The sequence below is a fragment of the Lepus europaeus genome, chromosome 20, assembly GCF_033115175.1.
Source record: "Lepus europaeus isolate LE1 chromosome 20, mLepTim1.pri, whole genome shotgun sequence".
Classification (NCBI taxonomy): Eukaryota; Metazoa; Chordata; class Mammalia; order Lagomorpha; family Leporidae; genus Lepus; species Lepus europaeus.
This window is the reverse complement of record NC_084846.1, coordinates 62,201,384-62,224,911: the sequence shown is the minus strand read 5'-3', so window position 1 is coordinate 62,224,911 and position 23,528 is coordinate 62,201,384. Positions and strand designations below refer to the sequence as shown.

General features: G+C 40.7%; 1 protein-coding gene across 1 annotated transcript in view; it reads right to left on the bottom strand.

The window, feature by feature from the left end:
• The window catches only part of SEMA3A (semaphorin 3A), a 202,540-nt gene that overhangs the window by 137,723 nt on the left and 41,289 nt on the right, over positions 1 to 23,528 (bottom strand). Inside the window, exons 2-3 of the mRNA XM_062178316.1 lie at positions 9,753 to 9,910; positions 5,867 to 5,929 (exon numbers count right to left, since the gene is read on the bottom strand). Of these exons, the coding sequence (XP_062034300.1) occupies positions 5,867 to 5,929; positions 9,753 to 9,910 (221 nt within the window). The remainder of the gene's footprint in view (positions 1 to 5,866; positions 5,930 to 9,752; positions 9,911 to 23,528) is intronic.

The following is a 23,528-nucleotide window of genomic DNA, read 5'->3' as shown; positions in this document are numbered from 1 at the left end:
CAATTCGCAACCACATTTGCTAGGCAAGTTAGAGCTGTAGAGACCCTGCAATTTGAGCTGTGATAAACGTGGTAGATACGCTGCACTCTATCCTAGCTTTAAAAATGGATAAAACTTAAGGACAAAAATATGAAAAGAAGTCCCTCATGAATTTCAAAAAAAGTCCCAAAGTTCAGGTGCATGATGCTGCACTTTGAAATGGATCCAAGAACAAGAATGTTATGAGAATCTGCTATTTTTTTTTTTGTTCTCAGATGGTTGAAAGTTTGATTTTCAATGATGTTCAAAATATTTCTAACAGTCATACGGTTGCCATTTGGTTTTATTGAAACTCAGTAGAAAGAGAGAGGGGTTAGTAGGATAAACAAAGAAGATTCAGAGAGCTATTGATTCAAAACAGATTCTTTTACCGGCTTAGCACAAATTCAGTTTTCATTTGCAAAACAGGGTCAAGGAAGTTAATCCATCAATAGAAATGTTATTGTGAATAGCAAAGTGGATTTTGAGCGGTGGACAAAAAAAATCAGAAATGAGAGGAAAGGAAGGTAATAGCACTCAGAAAACAGATATCTGGATTGCATTTATGGCTTAATTCAAGGCCCTATTCAACAGTGTGTATTTTGTATTTTTATTTTCAAATAAGGACTCTCAAGTAATGGCAATGGAAAAGTTTAACACCATTCAGTCCCCTAACGATAGAAATGCCATAGAAATGTGCATTATTCAGAATCTACAACACCAACACAGACCAGCACATTAACATGATATGCTTTACAACCTGTAACTCACTGGTACAACAGAAATAAGAAATGCGGATGAATGTTGCTGTCACAAATGTCACAAGCAGTGCACACCTGGGTGACTCCACGCAGAGCTTTTTCATAACACACATCCCCCTGAACTCTTGGGTTTCAACACTTTTTTGTATTAAAGTGAACTTCTCTTTTAATCCATTTCCCACAACCACAGAGTGTGTACCTTAACCTGAAAGTGTGTTCTAGCTGTGAGAATACCCGCCGATGATTCAGCGTCTGGTGGTGGCAAGGGTGAGTGAAGCCAGGAGGAGCTCCACGGAAGGGCAGGGAGCGGTCACCTCCCGAGGGACACGGCACTCAGCGCTGTGTCCTGACTTCCCGTCAGCTCTGGCAATGAAGCCCACGGGGTGTGCACCCTGCCTGGAGCACCACCCTGTGTCAGGGTGTGCAGAATTAGTCGGTGCCTTTGCCCCACGTCTCCTGTGCCATCCTGACATCTGAAGCTAGTGCTGAGACCGTGGCACCCCCCAGGGTAGTTCCTTAAAACCTGCTCTGTGTCCAGAGGGAACTTTGGGGACACAGTGGAGAAAGGGCAAACGCAGGCTGTAGAGACCAGGGAGAACACTCCGGGAAGTGGCCACTTCGTGTTTCTGTCAACATTCAGGTTAGTTCCTGTCCTGACTGCCAGTCTATCCTGGAGCCCTCAGGGCTGTGGAGACCACTCCGGCCCCATTGCTGTAGTTCCTAGTGGCACAGGAGGTTCCAGAACTCAGAGCTGACTACTGCTAATGAGCGCGCGGTGCAGGTGTCCCCCAAGCTGTCCTGTGTCACTTTGCAACTCAGGTGTTGAGTGGGAATAGGAAGAAAAAAAAAACACCTCTTTCCTGTTCTTCTTTCTAATTAGTTATTTACATTATTGTTAAAAATAATAACTCTGTTTGTTTTCCTATGCTGATCAAGGAAGAACTATTTCAGATTTCAGGAAGTCATCTAATAGTTATTTCTAAAATCACAGATTTAAAAAGAAATGGTAACAAATGGGTCTGTAAAAATTAAAGTCCAAAAATAACCAGTGAATGTCATGTCTTCCATTTAAATGCACCAAATATGTAAATTGAGGAAGTACTTAAAGAAGGCTGCCTAAGTGAAGTGAATTGCAATACAATGACTTCTCAGTGCAGGAAATGTGTCCTCAGTAATAGGCGGGGGGGGGGGGGGGGGGGGGGGGGGGGGGGGAAGCAATAGCAAAGGAACAAAAAGGAACAAACGGGTTGTCAGATACATGGTGTGAGATTCAATGTTACCCCGAGCTAGATTCTATTTTCCAAAATATTTGTTCTTCAAATAAAATATGAGGGTGCTTCAAAAAAGAGTGTGAAAAATAGATAATTTTGGTGCATTTTTTTCAAATCTATAAAGTCTTCATAAAATACAAAGTTTCCATGAACTTTGTGAAAATTCCTCATGTATAACATCTGTTGTGTTTTCACTTCATTAAATACATTTTAGTCAAAATTGCTCAAGATTCACAATTGAATAGATTTAATGCAGAATATAAAGGGATATCAAAGCGCAAATATTTTATAAAGTTTAATTAGTTGGCTTTTAAAATAGGCTAATAATGTGATATCACTGAACTTTCAAAAATGTATCTCTCAATAAAACTATATCTGGGACATAATTTATAAGCTTTCAGAATTCAGAATTCACAAGATGCGATGAACCTCAGTACATACCGCATCAGACTTAGCAAACTCTGTATGTCTAACTTCCTTTCAGCGAGTTCCACAGAAATCCATACGCATTTCGGTAAATGTAGAAAATGCAGTAAAGTTGTTGTTCTTTGAGAGGACGCCTCTGATACTAGGATTGGGCCGCCACAGGGCATTGCAGAAGCTCAAGTTCATTGCAACCACTGGGCAAACTGGTTCTGAGCTAACAGCAGAATCCCTCAGTTTTTACTATTGAGAGAGAGAGAAGAGAAGAGAAGAGAAAAGAAGAGAAGAGAAGAGAAGGAGGGAGAGAAGGTACAGGGAGGAAGTAGAGGGAGGGAAAGAGAGAGGGAGATGGGGGGGGAGATGGAAGAGGATAAGAGAGAGGAGAGGAGAAGGGAGGGGAGGGGAGGAGGGGGGGAGAGGTGAGGGGAGGGGAGGAGAAGGGAGGGGAGGAGAGGGCAGGGGAGGGGAGGGGAGGGCAGGGGAGGGCAGGGGAGGGGAGGAGGTTTATAAAGTATGAAGGAAATCCCTTGACATGGATGATTTTGGAAATCACACAGATACCTTAGTGATTGAATGGACTGACTCAATCACACAATCAAACATGTTCAGCTTCAGTGCTTATTATAGAATCCAGATAATTTGTCAGATAAGTATGATTATGACCTTCAATTCTGAGATCAAACCAAACAGAATAGTGCAATACTGCAGGGGCCATGATCGTTAAAGGCCAATCTAATTCATTAACAGTGTCTTATCTCAAGATTGTCCACACAACTCTATTACATAGATCATATGTCAGTCACACAAAAGTGCTTGGTATTGTTATTATTGTAGCATCAATAATTACCTGACAGTAATGCCATAATTTAATTTGTGCTGCTTTTGGCTTTGCACGAATTCTGAGAGCTAACTGTATTAGAATACCATTCTGGATGAGCCTTGAAATTATATTTGTCCAAATTTCCATTACTAATCATCTGTATGTCAAAAATGTGATTGGGCACACAAAAGTTTTATCTTAACATCTAGCAAAGTACCCAGAAACTGCCAAAACTTTCAAGACAAGATTTATTTTAGTTGAAAGAGCTAGACAAGAGAGACCAAGAAGGAGGGAGATTGTCCATCTTCTGACCTAAATGACCCTAAATGACCACAACAGACAGGTGTAGGCCAGCCAAAGTCATGAGCCATGACCTGCACCTTGGTCTCCTACAAAGGTGAGGGGGCCAGGCACTTGGGCCACCTTCCACTGTCTTCCCAGACACATTAGCAGAAAGCGGATTGGAAGCAGAGTAGCCGGGACTTGAACCAGTGGCGTGCCAGTGTCGCCAGCAGAGGCTTAATCTGCTTCACCACAAAACCAGCACCACCAAATTTTTAAATGAAAATATTTTGAGTGAATATTCTGAATCATTTTATTCCTTGACCAAGAAAAGGGGGTGGGATACCCACCTCATAAAGCTACTGTTAAAACTGTATTTGTGAAATGTTATGTAATCCACATAGTGTGGTCCAGAAAAGATTCTGAATAACTATGTTTTGTCGCTTCCTCTTTTAGGTTTTACTAAAAATGGGCCATTCTGTGTTCTTAAAAGGGACAGCTACACACAGGTGAGCAGCCATTTCTATTTATCCTCAGTCATCAGCAACTGGAAAACTTCCACACAATTTATTAATGATAAATATGGCATTTTGAGGTTAATAGATTTTTTGGTTATCCTTTTGGCTTTATATTTTCAAATAATTTTCACAAAATCTATTATTTCTGTTTTTCACGTTTGTATGACATATATTGTTCCGTTCAGTGGACAGCATGTAAGAGCCCAATGAGGGGTCAACCTTTGGTGAGGCTCGGAACGCCTGGGCTGGAGTCTCAGCTCCACTCTGGATTCCAGCTTCCTGTTAATGCACACCCTGAGAGGCAACGCGTGGCTCAAGCAGTTGGACCCCTGCCCCTCCTGACGGAGACCCGGATGCAGTCCCAGGTTCCCAGGACCTCAGAGCTCCCTAAGGAGCTTGTCTGTCTCCTTATCTGTATCTCCATCTGTCAAAATAATAATAATGAAAAAATAATTCCAAAGAAAGTTCAAGCATTTGTTAAGGACATTTAAGGATTCACTGGAGGTATCTACCCCAAATCCACACTCTCTGGAACCCTACTTCATTGTTCCTTCTATTAATTCTTTCCTAAAAGTTCCAATGTGTGCATGACTTTGGGAGGATAAAATTTTGCTAGGAAAACACTTTTTTGGGTCTACTTTCCCAAACCAGAAAAGTGTTTTCTACCCTGGGAAGGTATACTGTGAGTCAGGATTCCCACACTCGCCTGCTCCAATCCTAATTATGCTCCTAGGGATGCTCATGTCAAGGGTTTCCATGCTTGTCTCTGCTTAGTTCAGTTTTAGTAAGAGTCCTGTGCAGTCAGTTTCAAAAGCCCCTCATCCTCTTCTCTGCTTGGACCCTGTCCTCCACCCTGGTGTCCTACCAGGCTAGCCTGTCCTCAGCAGTTGTCCCTTCCACCTGAGGCCTCCTCTGAGTCATTTTCCATCCACTGACCCCCTCCCAGCCCTGGGCTGTACATCCCCAAGGTCTTGTTTCAGATAGGAGCCCAATCTCTCCAAGTGCAAAACCTCACTGACGGAGCCCCACTAAGTGAAGTCTCCTTCATTGTCTTACACAAGTGTCAGGGATGCTTTCCTTCAAAAAAGAAAACATCTTCCACCATGTGAGAGTGGTCAAGCCATTCTCAGGATTGCTTACTCATCCGGGCTCCACAGTGCTCAGGACAACGCCGGTGCCATCCTCATTTCCCAGTCCATATTGATTTACAAATGAGTGGAAGGAAAGAAGCAAGAAGAGAGTCAGGAAAGAAAGAAAAAGGAATGGAATGAAGGAAGGAGGAGCGATTCGATTACAGTGGCTGGAAAATGCAAACACTTCATACCATTCAGGAGGAATCTGCACACAACAGCCAACCTGCACGAGGAAGTTATTGAATGTAAGGATGCATGAGGGTCATCAAGTTCGTGGAGAACATGTATTATGAGAATACTACAGGGATTTCAAAACACCAAAATAAGCTCACCTTTTAATTCTATTTTGTACAAACTTTTGGAAGTTCCTTGATATGTCTAAAATCACATTTTATTAATTATATTTTCTATAGATTATTCAGCAGAGGGACAACACTGTTCCTTTATTGAGGAATAATGTGGTATTCTTGTTATACAAAACTATTAAGGCCTCTAGAATTGAATGGCATTGTTTCATTCATTGAGAGTACTGAAGTCTGTAAGTAAAGTGTCAGTTTAGTAGAATACTGAGCAAAAATAGATGACAGAGTAATACAATATTTATGGAATTACTAAAATAATTTAGCAAATTTGTACTTACCAGGATGTCTTTTCCAGCCCATTTGCATTCATCCCTTCTGGTGTAAGATACTGGCCATGCAATCTAAGGACAGACAAAAAATGTTGTTTCATGTCAGTTTCTCTAAGAGATACAACAAACTTTTGGATGAGGGTCGGGCATAATGCCTTAAGTTCCATCAACTATCATTTTTTTAAAAGACTTCACGGTGAGGTCAGCTAGTGTGGACTTCAGACCTGCGTTCTCTACTCACACATTAGCTTTTGTGGCATAGAAGAGGTGGGCAAGAAACTGGTACAGCTGATAGGTTGAAGAAGAAAATAGATAGCTCTAAAAATCACCCTCTGGCTGTGGGCTAATCTTAGACTCACTAAGAACTCCTTGTCGCCCTTGCACCCCTGTGCTGGGGTGAACACAGAGATGTTGTGGTGGCTTGGGAGCAGGGGATGCATTTCCTTCAACAGCACTAAACCAGTGGCCTGAGCACTTCCAGTGGCTTCCATCTTGGTGGGCAGAACAATTTATGGCTCTTGTTGATTCATTTTTCTCTTCTAGCAATACTATTGAATATCAGGGAAAAATGTCATATTTAATAGAAGAATGCAGAGATGGTAAGAGTTAATCATTCACGTTGGCCGGGAAGCTTTTAGTCTCCGAATGACTGATTACCATTCATTGGGAACTTCCGGAAGATGCAATACAAATGGTGCTAAACTTGGGCAAGCAATCTGATATTCACTCTAGGAAGTGGGAAAGCAAATTACAACACATTTATAAACAAGAATTTGGGACACATTGAAATAACACACGATGACTTGACAAATGCATTTAGGGGCCCTGCCCCAGTTACAAAGTCCTAAAAATTCTTGGATATGTATTTATTTTGACCATTAAGCTCTTCACTTGCGGACTTTTTTTTTTTTTTTTTTTTAAATGTGTTTTCCCTCTCACAAGTGTCTGTGTAAAAATTAAAACTGTCATTTGGCTTGTTCCACATGAATTTTACAAATGAGTTGCGTAAAAACATTCAAGAGCAGGAAATGTGTCTCATTCCTCACGACTAACATGAGCCTGACTCCTGGATGGTGAATTGATGGCAAGACGTTCCCTTCTACAGTTCTGTCTTCACACTGGCTACAGAAAGGTCAGGTGATCTAGTCTTACAGAAAGTTTATAATGGAAGAGGACGAACTATTAACTCTTGTCTGGGGCAAGACAATAAAAATACACAGCGCAGTTAAAATTTGTTGGTGTTCATATTCAGCTTTCCAGCTAAACTGCGCCCAAATCATGCTTATATGCACTGATTTATTTCTTTACAAAAGTGAGATGTTTTGTTATAGTTTCAGAAGTCTTGATTGCTAGGTGTTGAGACAGTTTGGGCTTCATTCTATGAGTTCTTTATATCAAAGAGTATGAAGAATCATTTTATAACTTTCATGTTAAATTCTTTATCTTCTTTGTTCAAAAAATGCTCAGGTAACTAATAATGCCTAAATGTCTTTCTTTCTTATTTAAAATGTTTCAAGTCTATTTGCACTTTTTCTTTCTTATGATCCATTGCCTCTACTCACAGCAGTCCTTCTTGCTCTTATATTTAACAAACAGGATCTTTAAAGAGACTGAACTCCTTTTATTAAGGTGAAGTGTTTTTCTATGATTTTCCAAATCTGGGAATGTGCTTTCCTCTGAAAATGATTGGCCTATTTTTTCATCTTTAAGTTTATAACCTTCTGTTTTATTGTTGTTTTAAAAAGTCATCAAGAATTATTTATGATATACCATAGTATAGAATCTGTCATAACATGAGATGGTTAGGAAGAAGTTGTTCAACAATATTGTACATACATAGACTGAAAAGAACATAAAAATGAAATGTAAATAAAGAGATGTAAATCCATAAGTAAATTAGATTCAAGCTTATACACAAGGTTGCATTGAGATGCCTTAAATTTAGAAATACATCTTCAGATTAAAATGTTGATTTTAAAGTTCAAGGACAAGAGCTATATGAACACTAAGATATATGGCATGTCACTTAATTTTTAATTAGTTCATTAATTCAAAATATATGTATGATGAGTCTGTTGATAGACGACACTAAAATATACTGGGTAAACAAATAACTCAAATTGTTCTCAGCTATAAAACAGTAGATTTCTCTTTTCTAATTTGGTTCTTTTCAGTTTTAGAAACAGTTGAATATACTAACCAAGTTCAGAATATCTATTCAAAGATAAGGTTAAATATGTGGAGCGTATAGGCTGAAGTGTTTGTTCGTATACTTTCTATCTATAGATACATATGCATATTTATATACATATAACCTTTGTAAAATTATAAATGTTATAACACTGACAATCTCAACACATAATCTCCTAAAATGAAAGTGTGAAAATCTCTTTAATTATTTTAGATTTTTATATTCCTTTAATGTATACTTTCCTTTCATTAAAACAACAATGATGACAAACATCTGCTTAATTTGTGACCTTTTCTAAAGTTTTTAAGATGTTTTTATCCTGTTGGAAAAGCCAATGAAAAATAGTTTTCTCAAATAGTAGATAAGTTTTGGCTATTTATTGCTATCATTGGAGGGGGCTTAGAAATCAATCATATTAAAAAATTAGAAAAAGAAAAGAAATACACAGGGTGAATTTTAAGTGATATATCTTAATTCCATAATATGTCAGAAAGGTGTTGTTATTTTATATGACCATATCTAATGCATCAAATGTGTATGCATATGGTCAGAATTGTAGTGTCTGGGTAATAAAGGAAAAAGCCTTAGGTTTAGTGCAATACCCTGTTTAAGATTTGAGTCAGCTTTGAATGTGAGCCTTTACTGTATCTCAAAGCAACATTCTCCAACCAGAACAAAGACTTTTTACAACCCAGTCACATTTTTAAAAGTTATCATCCAATCTGCTATGGTTTATGGGCAGCTGAGGCCCACCACTCTAAAGCCTCAGTGTTGAGAAGGAGCAAAGCCAACATACATAGATGCTGATGTGTCTGTGTTCCAAGAAGCCTATTGTGCTGTGATTCTTGTGAAAGCTATTGCGTGAAGACTTCGCTCCTCAGGGAATTGAGAATGGAAATGTCGACTGTGAAGAACCAGTTGATTTAGAGTCCAGCATGTAGACAGAGGAGCAGGCTTCCACTAATTTGCCAATCCATGTTTACTTTCAAAACTGTGTATGTTATTAATGAAATAAGCCAGAAGCAATATTAAGAATAAGGATAAAATCTGGCTGCCTGCTGATGTCTAAATGACCACATTTGCAAAATGTCTAAAGCTTTGAAAACTAATCTTTTAGATCTGGGTTTGGCAAAGTTTTTGTTTAAAAGGCCAGATAGTAAATATTTCAGGCTTTCTTGGCCAGATGATCTCTGTCGCAACTGCTCAACTCTGCTGTTGTAGCACAAAACAGACACAGATAATATGGAAATGAATGGGAGTGCCTGTGTTCCAATAAAACTTTCTTTGCAAACACAGGTGGCACACCAGAACAGGCGTGGGAGTCACGAACCCTGCATTTGCTGGCAATATAGAGAGATGGAGAAATTTATACACATGCATGCATACGCATAGTACATGAAGTCAATTATAATGTATTTCTATATAGTTCAAACATTTACTTTTCTGTGGGAAAATGGTGTAACTAAGAAGGATAAGCTGAAGTTATTTCTTAAAGTGAACATTGAAAATCTATGCCTCTTCCTTGATGATTTTACTGATGTACTACATCCATTGGCTTGTTATTGCCATCATATAGTTGCATTCAAAAAGATATTAGTTTAAAGTAATTTTCTGTCAGTTAACATGGTGTCAGATGATGAGAGAATTCTGTATAACTTGAGAGGTCTTGACAGAGCTACGGTATATAAATTAGAATAAAAATACCTTTTGAAAATCCTTGATATTAACCAGGTTGAATGAAAATATGTGATCCTTTGCTCCAACATACAGCCTACTCCGTTCCTCATCCAAAAGGAAGGTATGATAGCTGGAGCTGTTGGCCAAGCCATTGAAAGTGATCACATTGTTGGATTCCAACATTTCTGCAAGGTAACACAAGACACTGGGGGTTAACGTGAGGTCCTCCACGAGCCGAGACTGTCAGTCCACAGTAATTCGACTATTGCTTGCTGTAGTTATCCGGCAGGAACTAGGAAATACAGAGAAATACAGTTTTTATAGTTCATTGAAATGGGAGTTACACTCATCTGTTTGTTGATTTCATACTCAGGAAAACACACCCCGAAAGAAGAAAAAGAGAGAAACATCTTGCCTACACACACTGGTCTGGCAGATTCTATTCATGTGTTGTAATGGACTAGAAGTGTCCATAGTGTAAATAAATGTCTTTAATTTTACAAAGTTTTGCCTGAGTGGTTTCATTTGCCTCGAGCCATCAGCTAGAAGGATAACAAAAGAGCCGGCAGAGAGCAGAATGAGGTGTAGGGAAAATACAACTTAACCTCCTTGGTTGTTTGAAGGCTTTCTTTAACGAGATTCTTGAATATATCATATCAATCATTAAATCATTCATTTTACCATCTAAAGCCTTTAAAGTTTTCAGCGTTGACATAGTTAGAGAAGCGGAATGAAAACTTTTATGAAAAGTGGTTTTCTTTAAATATCTGTTTAACTCAAATACCCACACACAACACATGTTTGTAGATCTCCATCCTGCCCCCTTGGTACTGATGTTAAGGGTTCTCTGAAACTATGTCTTGAATGAGTGCTTCAGATTTCCAGTTCACAGTTCACAGGGGACTTTCCACAGCAGCTACAAAACGAAAAGTGCACCTTGCGTGGTAAGAGAGCTGCAAGGTACACCCTGTACCTCTGCCTTCACTTCCAGGAACGTACATGTACTCACATCTCGGGACAGATTCCACCTGGTATCTCTTTCTCCTATGGTCTTTTCCATCTTACTATTGAAAGTGTGATTTCAACAGAGGACAAAGTTCACACTACGGAACTTAGCATTGCAGGTCAAGTCACCACCCTTGTGTTTAGTCCCTGTCTTAGCCTCCTCATGTCCTCAGCTTTACAGGAAGATGTGTTCTCCGTTCGTCCAATTCTTGGTCTTCACTGCCACTGTTCCCGACTCCCACGAGCATATGCCACCTCGACAAACCAGTGTCGAGTCTTACAAACCAGGCTGAGCACAGCCTCCGAGAAATTATCCTGGAGCTTCTTCATACATGTTGCTTGAATATAACTTGCAACATGCTGTCAATTACTGCAGTCACTCATGCAAAATGATTTAACTACCAGAATTAACATTCCCCAAGGTCAGGGAATACATGATTAAGAGCTCAACATCCACAATTCACACAACTTTGATTCCATATTACCAGATCAACTGACATGGAATTGAACACCTATTTGTACATGTAAGTATCTAATAGAAGAAATGTGAACAAATTGTTAAAACATGCTTTTCTGATTTCTTCAAGAGAAACAGTAATAACAAGCTGGCCTCGCAATTCTCCCTGCCCCCTTCAAAGAGAAGAAGGGAGGGAGGGAGGGAATCAAAGGAAAACATTTCATTCATAGGAATCATGGCTGACATGAATGAGAGCTCTGTGTCCAGAGACAAAGGGCAGCAAATCCAGTGCGTGACATCGGAATTGAATGGCATTGCTTCACCACCATCCAAAACACTGCAAAGCATGAGTGCAACACAGAGTCAATTTAAGACTGAAACTTGAGGCACTCTGAGCTACGTGAGGGTGGGAAGCAGCTGCCCCAGAGGTGGGGGCCAAACTTGTATCATTGGATATACTCAGGCAGAGAGTGGCTGTTTAAGATTTTTTTTTTTTTTTATCAAATAGATGCTATTCACTCTTCCTTCCCATTCAAAACACTGTAATTCTACCCTGGTACCAGAGACCAGACTATAGGCAGCTAGACCAATTGACTGAAAAAGTTCAACCTAAACCAAGAAAATTAGGGTACATAGAGACATTAAGAGATGCAAGTGGCAATTAAGAGATACACTGTGGATTTGAATTTGAAACACATAGAAATTATGTACGGGACCCCTAAGCATCAAGTGGGAGAGGTTCCAGGAAAACAGCCATTACAGGTTTAGACTCAGGAGAGATCTAGTTATGAGAACATGGACATTTCTACAGTACTTGTTTTCTAGGTTTGCAGATCAGGATGAGGTCCCTAAGCACATTGGGTTGGGTCTCAGTTTCACAGAAAATGGGATAGTTGCTGTGAAGGTAAAGTTCCATTCTCATGGAAAGAGACTGAAGTGGAAGTTTGCATAGCAGCACTCAACAGAAGACTATTTGTCTAAGTGGAGGTTAAATATGAGCAAATTTGATCTTCTTGGCAAGATATAAAAATTATGATCCAGATGGACTAGACTGAAGAAAATACTTTTTATAAACTCTCTTACCAAGTGTGCTAACTTGTTAACAGCTGCAATTTCTGTATAGTAAAGGGAGAAATATGAATCATAATATGTTTTTATTTATATTAATACTAAGAACAATGAAGCATGCTTCTTTGTCAATCATATCCCCGATTCTGAACAATAGAAACAATGACTTTCTACACTATAATTCTAAACAATGGAAATATTTATCCAATTGAAAAATATGCAATAGGTCAAATTTGTAAATTAATTTGGGGAGTTATTGGTTTCTATGCACAGGAAGCTTAGAGAGGCCTTTGGTGGCTTTTATTTGAAATCACTCTAGAAGTAAACTAGCTGAATCATTTCATTAGAACAAGGTATTTTCATGGAGTATGACTTAATGGCTGTTTCCATTGCTTCCAATGTACTCAATTTTGTTCCATCTTCTTTTTATTCCGGATTCTTGAGGTGTTTTCTTTTAACGGGGGCTTCTTTCATTGCTTTACTGAGAAGAGTTTTGGAGACCTTCAGCGTGGTGAGCAGGGTACATTCTGAGTTCCAGGGTGAACGTGCCTGGCCTTCTCCAATTCTGGAGCTGAGATTCTTCTGTATCTGTTTGCCTCGTTTTCACTGTGAGTTTGTATTAGCTTCAAGTGATAGTCAGCAACTTGATTTGAAACTACGCCTTTAGAACTTTCCATGTTCTTCTACATTTCTGCTATTTGTACTTTGCAATGATCATAAGCACATTGGAGCTAAAGTGAATATTTAGTAACGTGAGATGTTTAATATTACTCCACGTACTCACATGGTGCCTATGCGCAGATCCAGACAATTGACAAGAAATGCTCTTTGAAACAATCTAAATTCCTATAGAGTCAGCTTGACAATGGCAAATCTGAGTAACCAGCTGGCGTTTGAGAAGGCATTAATTATCTTTCAGTGTAGCTCAGTTCAAAACTGGTTGAGATATTACCTGAGCTTCTACATGCTGTTTCACTCATAAAGAGAAATAAGTGCAGAATTTTAGGTTAAAATGCTATTTTTTAGAATAGGCACTCTAATGAATAATACATTCTTAAGATTGAAAGGTGATTACACTTGTATTGTATTTATTCTAGAGCCATCAAATGATTTAGTATCTTTGTGATTTGCTTAATGACAAAACTGAAATGCTCATCATAAATCTAGGCAAACAGTCAGTGCTTAATAAGTATTGTCACCATTATGGTTATAAGACAATATAGACTTATAAATGGGTTGTACTCTCTTGTGATATAGTTCAAAAAAGGGAGTCCATTGAAATTCAAAACTCTTATATACTTCTTTTAAACCTAATAACATAACAAAAGAAGAAATTATAATTGGTCTGCTCTATAATCAGAATATGGCACCAAGTAATCGTGAGAGAAGAACAGTAATTTTTATAATGAGTGAATTCCAATCTTCATTCTATTTGTTTACAAATCTTCGGTTTGCTTTTCCCCTGTGACTTCATCATGGTCTTTAACATAGATTCACTTGGAAGGAGTCAAAAAAGACACTGGTAGACATCAGATTATTTAAAGTATTAAAACTATTTTACAAACTAATGTTCTTCGTATACATTTACTATGCAAGAAGAAGAAAAAAGATGGGGAAATCTACATTGAAATCACACATGATGGTTCACCTCTCCAGGATAAAACTGTGTGGTTCCTGTGGTGTTTTGATTATCTTTAGGATACACACAGATTTACACAGAGGATTATGTTACAATGACCAGGGCAGATTCTTAAGAAGGCAGTGAAAGGAACACTGATTTCCAGCACACAGGACCGCCCAGAACTAGATAGACATTTTATAGTTGGCGGGAGAACTCCTGTGTACTTGACCTTCAAATCCAAATAACAGTCACCCTGTTCTTTATGTCCCTGACTTCCGTTGCATTTCTCTCTTTCTCTCCTCTTCCCCTCTAAGTGTTAGAGCATGAGAGGTAACAGGACGCCGGCAGTAGCTGGACTCACATGAATCGCCTGTATTCATTGATGCTTTAGGCTTCTGTCCTGTTTGCATGACTTGAACTTTGCCCTTTTTATACAACAGTCAAACACCCATTCAGAGCAGCCAAGGGCTGAATCCACAAGATGCCAAAACATTGTTGCTACATGATGACCCCATCTAGATATTTGTAAATATTGGAAAATTCAGGAAGTTCCACAAATTTTAGAGCCTATATTTAGCACTTCCCAGGTTTTCTTTTTTAATTTCATAAAACAAAAAAGCCTCGAATTCAAAACACAAGCTGAAACAACAGGACACAACTTTTTATTGCATTAGCAGAACAAAGACAAGTACTATTTGCTATCATTATCATTTCATGGGAAAAGAGGGCTTTTCGTTTTACTAACAAAATGGAAGGAACAAAAACTATGAAAGATCACTTTAAAAGAAATGAATACATTTACATAATGAAAAAAATCACACTATTTTCATTTTCTTTTCCTTTCACCAATGCCTAGGTTTTAAACCTATACCACACAGAAGGCTAGTGCTTTTCCAGAGACTGGTGTTTGGGAAGCATGGCTCTAAGTTACACAGAGTGGATGGTGAGTGCCACCCTTACCATCTCTGGCCAATGTGCCTTACCACTGCGTAGACGGAGCCGACATCAGTGTGTGTCCATGTGTCTTGATTTATTTTGTGATGTTAGTATGTTCTTTCAATTTACAAAACGTGGTAAGTATTGAATACACTGAGAAAAAAATCTATCTCCTAATTTCAATAGCAGTAAACGCTCAAACATATGCATGAGGCTTACACAGCCTTGTCTGAACTTAACTTTTGCTCTCTCCAGGCTGTGCCAGGCCCTGCCTAGGGCATTTCTCCAAGGTCTTCTTCAACTTTCTCTCTGAATATGCTCATGGTCTGATCTCCAGTGTCTCTGTCTCTCCCCTGCCAAATGCTCTTACTCACAGTCGCTGTGAACCGTCAGCTTTTGACTTGAACAGCCTCCCCGATGAAGGCATGGGATTCCCACACTTGAGTTTTGGACAAGCAAAGGTCAATTCTGAACTCACGCCAGCGTCACTGCTTCTAGATCCCATACGATATGCAGTCGATTCTGAACCACGCTGTCACGGAAGGACACTGCGTTTCCCCCCAAGATACTTGTGAAGCTTCAAGACCAGGACTGTCTGGGATACGAATCCATGGTCTGCTTTGTATAACGTAAAAAGTACACATGAAAAGAAAACTGCTCACCATCCAAGCTGACCACTCAGGTTTCCATCGTTTAAGGCTCATCCATCCTCAACTCAATAAACACCTATTTGGTCCTTGCCATATGTAACACACAACATTGGCAAAAAAAGTGAGTGGAGTATAAAGATCAATAAAGCCTTGACAGCAAGGTGGGTAAACGTCCTTGGAGAAGTGGAAAGTAAATCATCAACAACAAAGAGTGTAATAAGAGCTAAGAAAGTTAATTGGATAGAAAAATTCATGGCACAATGAGAAATGAATAATCTTAGAGATGGAGCTTGGCAACAGCAACAGCACAAAGTGGCCTGGCAGAGTGTCCCATGCAGGGGCAGTTATGAAAATGGGATGACAGAAATAAGGAGAAACGCAGGGCCAAGCACCTGCTGTGAGCGGCACGCCGCGGAACGCTTCCCGGCAACACTGCGGCTGGGGGTTTTCATTGCCAATTTTGTGCAAGAGGAAATGGACTCAGCTGAGTTGTCAGGAAGACCTTAGGGCACAGAGACAGATTGACGTCGAATCAACATATCTGTTCCTCTCTGACATCAGAGGTCAGACTCTGCTTTTCTCCACAGGACCTCCAAGGAGGGTACATTTTCAAGAATAGTAAGACCTGATGCTCGAAAAGTCGGGTTACCTCTCATGACCACATAACTTGCTGTGGTTGAATATTCATATTATTTATTTGCTCTGCACCTGTACATATGAACTCTGGGTAATTTTCTCTGCAGTGATAGATTTCATTACCAGCAGCATTTTGACATGTCTCAAATATTTGTCTTTTAAGACACATGGGCTGGGGCTGGCATTGTAGCACAGTAGGTTAATTCACCACCTGTAGCACTGGCATCCCATATGGGTGCCAGTTCTAGTCCCAGTTGCTCCACTTCCAATCCAGCTCTCTGCTATGGCCTAGAAAAGCAGTGGAAGATGGCCCAAGTGCTTGGGCCCTTGCACCTGCATGGGAGACCTGGAAGAAGTTCTGGCTCTTGACTCCTGGCTTCAGATCGGCTCAGCTGTGGCTGTTGTGGCCATTTAGGGAGTGAACCAATGGATGGTAGACCTTTCTCTCTGCCTCTCCCTCTCTCTGTCTGTAACTCTACCTCTCAAATAAATAAATAAAGTATTAAAAAAAAAGACACGTGGGCCTCCAAAGGCCAAACAGAATCTTGCTAAAAACCTTTATTTAGCTGTCTTATAAACATCTCAGAGCCTGCAGGACATAAGCACAACTCACTCCCTTGGCTCCTATTCCTGCCATTGGGCTGCCTTTCTGTATGTTTTACATTGGTTACCGGCATCACTGGTCCAAGGATTCGTGCAGGCCAGAGCCTCAGCCTCCAGACAGTCAACCGCTTCAAGTTTGCTTCACAATAATGTGTCTGATATTTGCTTTTGCTTGGATTTTCACTGTAATTGTCTATCTTCAGCCCCTCATTATATCTTCCCTGGGTTATTGCAATTATCTTCTAACAAAACTTCCTCTCTAGGTTCATACCAACAATGTGTCCAGAGTGATCTTTCTACAAAATAAATATATTTTCTACTGGTGAAAGACAACAAATGGTATTCTATCTTCTTCCTTTGGGTCTCTAACAAAAATAAGAGAGGAAAATAAATATTTTCAATGAAGAGAGAAAAATGCTAATGAGGCATCAAATTATTCACAGAATACAGTAAATATAATGAAGTTGAGACATTTTGTACAGGATGGCATCTGTCTCTGCATATTTTAGGCAGGACAGAATTAATTTAAAAATATCATACAGGCAAGGACTTCTGTGGCACGGTGGCTTAAGCTTCTGCCTGTAGTGTGGGCATCCCATGGAGGCACCAGTTCCTGTCCTGGCTGCTCTACTTCTGATCCAGCTCCTGCCACTGCACGTGGGAAAGCAGAATATGGTCCAAGTGCTCGGGCCCCTGCCACCCATGTGGGAGACCCAGGTGAAGCTCCTGGCTCTTGGCCTTGGTCTAGCCCAGCCTGGGGTGTTGTAGCCATTTGGAAAGTGAACTAGTGGATGGAAGATCTCTCTCTCTCTCTCCCTCTCCCTCTCCCTCTCCCTCTCCCTCTCCCTCTCCCTCTCCCTCTCTCTCTCTGTCTCTTTCTGTAACTTTGCCTTTCAAATGAATAAATCTTAAGAAAAAAAGCATAGAGGCTGCACCCACAGTACTTTCCTTTACAGAAAGAGGCTCTCCGAGTGGCTGTGGCTGTGACATCGTGGAAAACGTCCATCAAGAGCAGCAATGCAGCTTAGGCAAGAAGACCCCCTCCTCATCCACACTCTCTTCATGGCCGGGAGCTACCAGCGAGGGTGGAGATCGTGGTTATAAAGAGAGAAAACGCTGAACAAGCCCTTTGTCTTCCTCCCATCTCAGCTCATCCTTCGCAGCCTTCCCATTGCCTTGGCTGAGGATGCGGGCTCTGGCCCAGGAGGGACCTGCAATGGGCAGGGGAGACCCATCTCTGCGTGCTCACGCCCCAGGACAGACCCACTGTGCTCCCTCATGGGTCAACCCCCAGAGCGCCTGTGTCACGTTCCCATCTCTGCGTGCTCATGCCACAGGGACAGTCCCACTGTGCTCCCTCATGGGTCAACCCCCAGAGCGCCTGTGTCACGTTCCCATCTCTGCGTGCTCACGCCACAGCACAGTCCCACTGTGCTCCCTCATGGGTCAAGCCTCCAGAGCGCCTGTGTCACATTCCCATCTCTGTGACTTCTGCCCAGCAGAGTTTTAAGATGTGCCGTGACCTTTGCCCCTGGCATGGCTCCCCGATTAAGCTACGTTATAAAGCAGGTGGGCTTCTTCTACCTGGTGATGAGGTGAAGCTGAGAGCTTTCCTCCCAGGGGACAAGGGAGCAGTGGAGTAGTTACTCTGGCTACCCTGGGCTTGTACCTCATCTTGGCACACGGAAGCCACACATCAATAAATATTACATAAAATTAATATTTAATCAATAAATATTACATGAATATTACATGAAATTAATATTCCCAACAACACTGGGGGCTAGGGATTTTCATTGCCATTTTTGTGCATGAGGAAATGGACTCAGACAGGAAATTAATTACATGAAATTAATATTTAATCAATAAATATTACATGAAACACATTTTATTTCTTAAAAATGCAACAGGGAACTTAGAAAAAAATAAACGCAATAACCGATGTCTAGGTAAAAAGGCAATGCGGCAATATGTTTTGTGGGTTAGGCTATCTACTAGTATTTCTCATTAGTTATACATTAAGTTCACCTGTATACCCTCTGTACCCCAAATTACTTACAAATTGCTATAAAATAACAAAGATTACTATTTTTGAATCCTATGAGCTAAGCACTGTTATGGTTGTTTTTCTTCAACATGAATACTTTTTTTTGAGAGGTGTTTTGCCTGTAGCATTAAACAAATTATTGCAAAAACTTAACCAGCTTCTATTTTCATTTTCTCTCAGCCTTAATATACTCTGCAAATCACAATACAGATTAGCCAGGGCATGGCTCAAAAATGCAATGCTTTTATTAAAACTGAACACAGCTCCTGCAGAGCCACCACCTTTCTCACGGCATCATCTCACTGGGAAAAGTCCCACTCCCCAGTCTTCCTTCTCTTCCCTATTGCACACCAATTTCTTTAAATTGCCACCACGCTGTCGGCCATGGCCAGTTTACTCTTCTATAAGCATGGCTTGCCTCCACCTGCTTCCAGCTTATTTCCTTTGTTCTTGTACTTGCAGGTGGAATTAGAAATCCTCTCTCCCATGAAAGCCTAGGAACGAGCAGGGGTTACCCTCTTCGCAGAGGCTCCCTCTGCTTTGATGCAGCGCAGGGTCATGAGTTCATCACAGACCACTCAGCTGCGTGAGTGTTGGGACTCATTAGTTAGTGCCTTACTCTCTGAGTTATGAAGGTTGGCACAATGCTGTGTGGGTGAAATCATACGTAGAGGAAATGGTGAGCTAGGTAATGAATCAATCATTGATTCTGAGATCCAGAGGAGTCTTTAGGCTGATTGACTGAAGTCTGACTGCTTGCGTTAATAGAAAAGCAGAAGCAATTTTACTGTTAACAGCATCAGAGGCCAGATTTATATACAGATCTCTTGGCTCCAGGTTCAACGATCTTTCTAAATTGATTTCTGGAAAATTTGTGACTTTCATTCTGCTCCTTATGTTTTGCTGCCTGACCCCCAATAGGGATGATATTTTCTGGTACAAGGACATGGGCAAATAATAAAAACTGCAAACAATGTACAAAAGCGCTAAAGCACTGTGTTAATTGTTACCCCTGCCTGGAGGAATAATGAGTCTCAACGTCATTGTAACCTAACGAGTTTGCCTGTCTTAATGTGGACAAACATGGTTGATTCAGTTATGCATTGCCATTGACCACTATTCACTGTGTAAGATGATTAGTGAAAACTTGGGATGAAAGTGTCAATCATTCTTTTAAAATTCACCTTGGTTTTACTGAGTGATTTGAGTGACAAAGTAGGAATCCAGAGAGCTAAGCTTTGTTTCGGTTCTTCTGTCTTCTTTGCTATGCGTTTCCTTTCTAGGCAGATCTCTATTATCAGAGACTCCCTGAGAGAGCGCATGGTGAGCACTGTGTCACCTGTAGCAAGTTGAAAAGGAAAGTGCTTGTCTGTGTCATACAGTCAAAAGTGTAAATTTTTAGGCAGTCTTGGTCAATATTTTCATGTGACACAGCAGGTATTTCAGTGTGTTCTTCAAATAATTGTATTTTGCATGGCTGAAAGAAAGCACATATTTCCTGACGTGTAACAGATTGTATCATATCTTACTAAGAGTGGAAAATAGTTGGAGAATTAAATGTGATAAACCACTCAGCCACCCATTAAATGTTGTAAATGTCCACTGCAAGATTAAAAAAAAAAAAAAACTGCTTAAGAACGTTGTGTGGTTTTTTTTTTTTTTAAATATTTATTTATTTTACTTGAAAGTCAGAGTTACACAGAGAGAGAAGGGGAGGCAGAAAGGTCTTCCATCCGCTGGTTCACTCCCCAACTGACCGCAATGGTTGGAGCTGCGCTGATCCGAAGCCAGAAGCCAGGAGCTTCTTCCGGGTCTCCCACATGGGTGCAGGGCCCAAGGGCGTAGGCCATCTTCTACTGCTTTCCCAGGCCACAGCAGAGAGCTTGGTCGGAAGTGGAGCAGCTGGCGCGTGAACCGATGCCCAAATGGGATGCTGGCACTTAAGGCGGCAGCTTTACCCACTACGCCACAGCGCTGGCCCCAGGAACGTTGTATTTGAATTGCGATATTGAGCAGGCTCTCGAGGGAAAAAGAAATTATTTCATCCAGTATATTTTCATGATTTCCTTCCCAACACATATTTGTGGCAGGAGAGAAGTCTTCCTTATTCAGTGGCAGAACTGCTCCCTGAAAATGCTGACCTACCGGACAGCATGTTCACTCAGGGGTCACAGAGGTGCCTTTTCCTTTAGGCATGTGCCTGCTATGGCCAGGGCTGGCCAGGCCCAAGCAGGGAGCCAGGAATTCCATCCGGGTTTCCCACACGCATGGCGGAGACCCGAGAACTTGAGCTGTGGTCTGCTGCCTCTCGGGGTGTGCATCAGCAGGAAGCTGGTTTGGAAGTGGAGCTGGACCTCCAGCTGCTGCTCCAGTGTGGGATACACGTGCCCCAAGGGGCTGTGCCAGACATCTGTCCCTGCTCGTCACTTAAAAAGGAGAGGTTGTACCCTTGAGAGCTGATTTTCTTGTCTCTCCCTTCTTTCCTGTTTTTGAGAAGGAGTGATGGGGACTAGTCCTGTGATGCAATAGCCATGACCTAGAGCAGCCACGGCGATGGCCTCTGGGTTGTCCATAAAGAATTTTATGGGGCTCAGAGTTCCTGGCAGAGGAAGGGGAAGGAGATGGGAGAGGAATGTGTGGAAAACCCCTGAGTTCAAAGACTTGAGAGGACACCATGCCCTGCGCCCAAGTGACCGTAACATCCTGGTTATGGTGACACCTTGTGACTTCTTGTGCAACACTGTTTTATTTTGGAATGGGCAAATTTGCAGGCAGATGCCTTAATGGAACTGGTGCACAACAATTCTTTGACATTTCATAGTTTTTCTACATATAAAATCAAAGAAAGAAAAATAGGGTCATGATAGAGAAGTTTGGGCAAGATTAAGTTTTCCTCCATCCAGCTCTCCCCTATATATTTTGGCAACATAACTTGTGATAGTATTACTTCCAGAGGTACAGGAGGAAAATTAACAATTCATGGATATTATCTGATGCAGAAAGTGAAATAAATATGAATAGTTCTATTTTCTTTTCCAAATAATTTCTGCTATAAATATAATAATCTGAAGTTGGGTCACATGGAGAAATATTCTGGGATTGAAGCTAACTATAATGGGAGGCAGGTTTGGTTTCAGATCCCCAAGGACAACCTGCGACTCCCCAGAATGAAGCTAAAAATCCAGCTTATTTGTTGAAAACTCCCTGCTCTCCAAGGGCCCATTAAATCAAGCACACTCCACGCTAGACAGGGCTGAGGACGGCAAAAGTTCGGCACACCCACACTGGACACAGACATCCTAGTCCCCCAAGGATAAATGTCTAATTCTGAACCTGATTTACCTCTTCTTCATGACTGCGCAACAGAAAAGTGAGTGAGTTTCTCATTCAACTTCCTCCTACACTCCATTTAAAACTGTGGCCATGTCCCTTTAACCAAAACAAAACAAAAGCAAAACGCCCCTAACAAGGTTTGAGTTGCAAGTAATAAACATGGCTTAGAGTGAAATAGGAGCTCCTTTTAATCCCTGCTGGCCAGGCCACTCATTCAAAATGAGACAGCCCCAGCAGTCTCAAGGCAGAGAAGAGCCAGGGTAAACTCCGCCTCTAAGAGAGGGAAGAGGAAGTGAACACTGGGAACCTCCAGAGGCCGCTCCGTGTCAGCATCCAGGGGAATCCTGGGCTGTCTGAGGTCGCGGGTTCCTCAGTTCTTTCATCTTCCTGATGCTTCGCATGGAAAGAATTAAAAGAAGAGCATCCGTGCTGTGTAACAACAGTCATTAATACACTTTGCATTAACTGAAAATGCTTTTATATCTTTAAAATTAAAGCGATGACACGTGGTAGACAGCTTCTCCCCACAAATTAATAAATTGTTATTAAAGAAACAACCTATGAAGCTCACTGTAAAAGCCGAGATTCTGTATTTTCCTGTACCTCTAAGTGGCAACACATTTTTACCAAATTTTAAAATTTATTATTTTTGCATTTTCTTGCACGGGAATTATTTGAAACAAGCATTTGTTTCTTATTAGGCAAAATGTCTCTGCTGATCAAAATAAGAAATTGTAGAAAGTAACAGTTAGAAAAATGAGAAAAAAATGTCTTGCTTTTTCCCAGTTATCATTGTTGGTTTATCTCCTGTAAGTATTCAAGGTGGAGCCATTACTTCAGCTTAAAAACATCAAGGGCTTGGTTTAAAAGTTGGTAGGTCAGTTTGTATAATGATTTCCTTCCCGCTTATCAGAAATCAGAATCTAAGAAATGCTACAGCCGGTTCTTCTGGTCAGCTGTGGAGTTTATCAGCCCTGCTTTCTACTCACTCTACTGCTATCAAAAACCAGAGAGAGCTATCATTTCGGAAGTCTTGATTCAGGTGATCCAAAATGTTTTTTTTGCAAAAGTACCAAAGGGCGTGGAATGAAGATAGGGCCTACCGGGGAGGCACATCATGACCACGCAAACAGGGGTTACCATTTGTGGACATCACGGAAAGTGTTTGAACACCAGTGATTCACTCAATGCATTCAGAGATAAACACACACATTGATTTCAAAAAGCCTGGGACAGACTGACCCCAGAACTCTTACCTATAATCATGAGATGGCAAAAAAAAAAAAAAAAAAAAGAAATGGGAACAAACAAAATTATATTTTCTTCCCAGAAGAAGGACCATAAAAGATAAATATTTTAATCTCTGTGTTTGAATGTATTTTATGCTTGGCTGTACACTGTTTTGTGCCCAGGTTTTTCTTTATCAGATGCATTGTTTTAATCATTT